Source organism: Porites lutea, chromosome 3 (assembly GCF_958299795.1).
Source record: "Porites lutea chromosome 3, jaPorLute2.1, whole genome shotgun sequence".
Classification (NCBI taxonomy): Eukaryota; Metazoa; Cnidaria; class Anthozoa; order Scleractinia; family Poritidae; genus Porites; species Porites lutea.
In genome coordinates, this window is record NC_133203.1 from 10318291 (window position 1) to 10319690 (window position 1400).

Below are 1400 nucleotides of genomic sequence, written 5' to 3' on the forward strand. Positions count from 1 at the left end.
TTTAAACTGGCTTACCAAATACTGGACGACTTTTATCATTGTAGTACCGGTATAGTTGCATCATCATAATTCACGAGGTTTTCACGTGGGATAAAGACAGGGTCAAAGGGTTCTCAAAAGGAGCTAACGGTTATCAATGTTTCGCTTGGAAAATTAAATGTCTTTATTATTTGTTTACGGAATGAATAAACTCGACCGAGATTGCTCTTAATGGCCATTATCATTATTTGTTTTCTCCCTAAAATATCACCTGGCATCTCATTAACCTTCATACACGCATGGTTTACGGCCCAGACCCAACTCTTGCCATCACTAAAATGGAAGTGGTGGGTTGTCTGAATGCAATGATAAGACCCAAGGAGACAACGATCGATAATTTTTTTTCCCTTTTATTTCCTTCAGTTTGTACGAAAGGCACACGCACGCACGCATGGTCGTTCGATATTAAATAATATTCACATTGATACAGAATTTTGGTACAAGCTTTTACTTGCCACTCAGTATTAATAATATCGTTATGAAAATGGAACATACACATACATTCAGAGGTAGGCTTATGTAAGAACGACTCAACAGAGGCCGCTGAACGGTCATCCTCGGTATCTTCGGGCACTCACTGAAATTAGGGCTCCCCGGGGTTCCAAGCATTCGGATCAAAGTGGGGACTGGGTGAATAGAGAAAGGAGCTGGAAAGAAAAAAAATAAAGGCCTGATACACGCTTGGAGTTAAAATTTAATGACGCGCATATTTCTATAAACACCATCTGCACAGCAAGGGAAGATGCAAAACAGTTTCCTTCGATCTGTGGGAGATAGTCGATTGGTGAACGATAGAGAAACTTCGTTGACTATACACCTTTTCCGATTGACGGCCTTTGACAATGAAAGACAAACTATCTGGTTTCACATTTTTCACTCCATATGTAAAAAGACGCAGTTGATCGGTGGGATGCTAGATGAAAGTAAAATTCCCAAGCTGCCCATGATAAAAACAAAATGATAAGAGTTAGTGACAAGAATATGGTGCAGTCCGATGAGTCAGATTATGGTTTTGCAATAAATATCAGTGCTGGTAAAACTCTTGGTAAACAAGTCTCATGCATCACTCTCTTTCTCTGTAGAGGCAAACAATACAAATCATCTTCAGTACTTGGCTGCAGTAAAATACAAATGTTAGAGACTTCTTTTCACAACCGAAAACACAACCATAATCACAATTAAAGAGAAAATGTGTTTTTAAAATTCTGAAAAACAAACATCACCTTAAACACGTACGGGGTAGCTTATTCCTAAGGAGGCAGGACAAATGATGGTTGAGTTTTATACTTGTTCTTTTTATGTAGGCTGCTCATTTTGGCTTAGTTCAACTGGGATGTCATAATGGCCTTTATGCTGGTATA

The 1400-nt window shown here is 38.9% G+C and overlaps 1 protein-coding gene across 1 annotated transcript in view; it reads right to left on the reverse strand.

Annotated features, from left to right (window-relative positions):
- Positions 1-236: 236 nt before the first annotated feature.
- The window catches only part of LOC140931537 (uncharacterized), a 48365-nt gene continuing 47201 nt past the window's right edge, over positions 237-1400 (reverse strand). Inside the window, exon 18 of the mRNA XM_073381344.1 lies at positions 237-1115. Coding sequence (XP_073237445.1) covers positions 1096-1115 — 20 coding nt within the window. The 3' untranslated portion in view covers positions 237-1095. The remainder of the gene's footprint in view (positions 1116-1400) is intronic.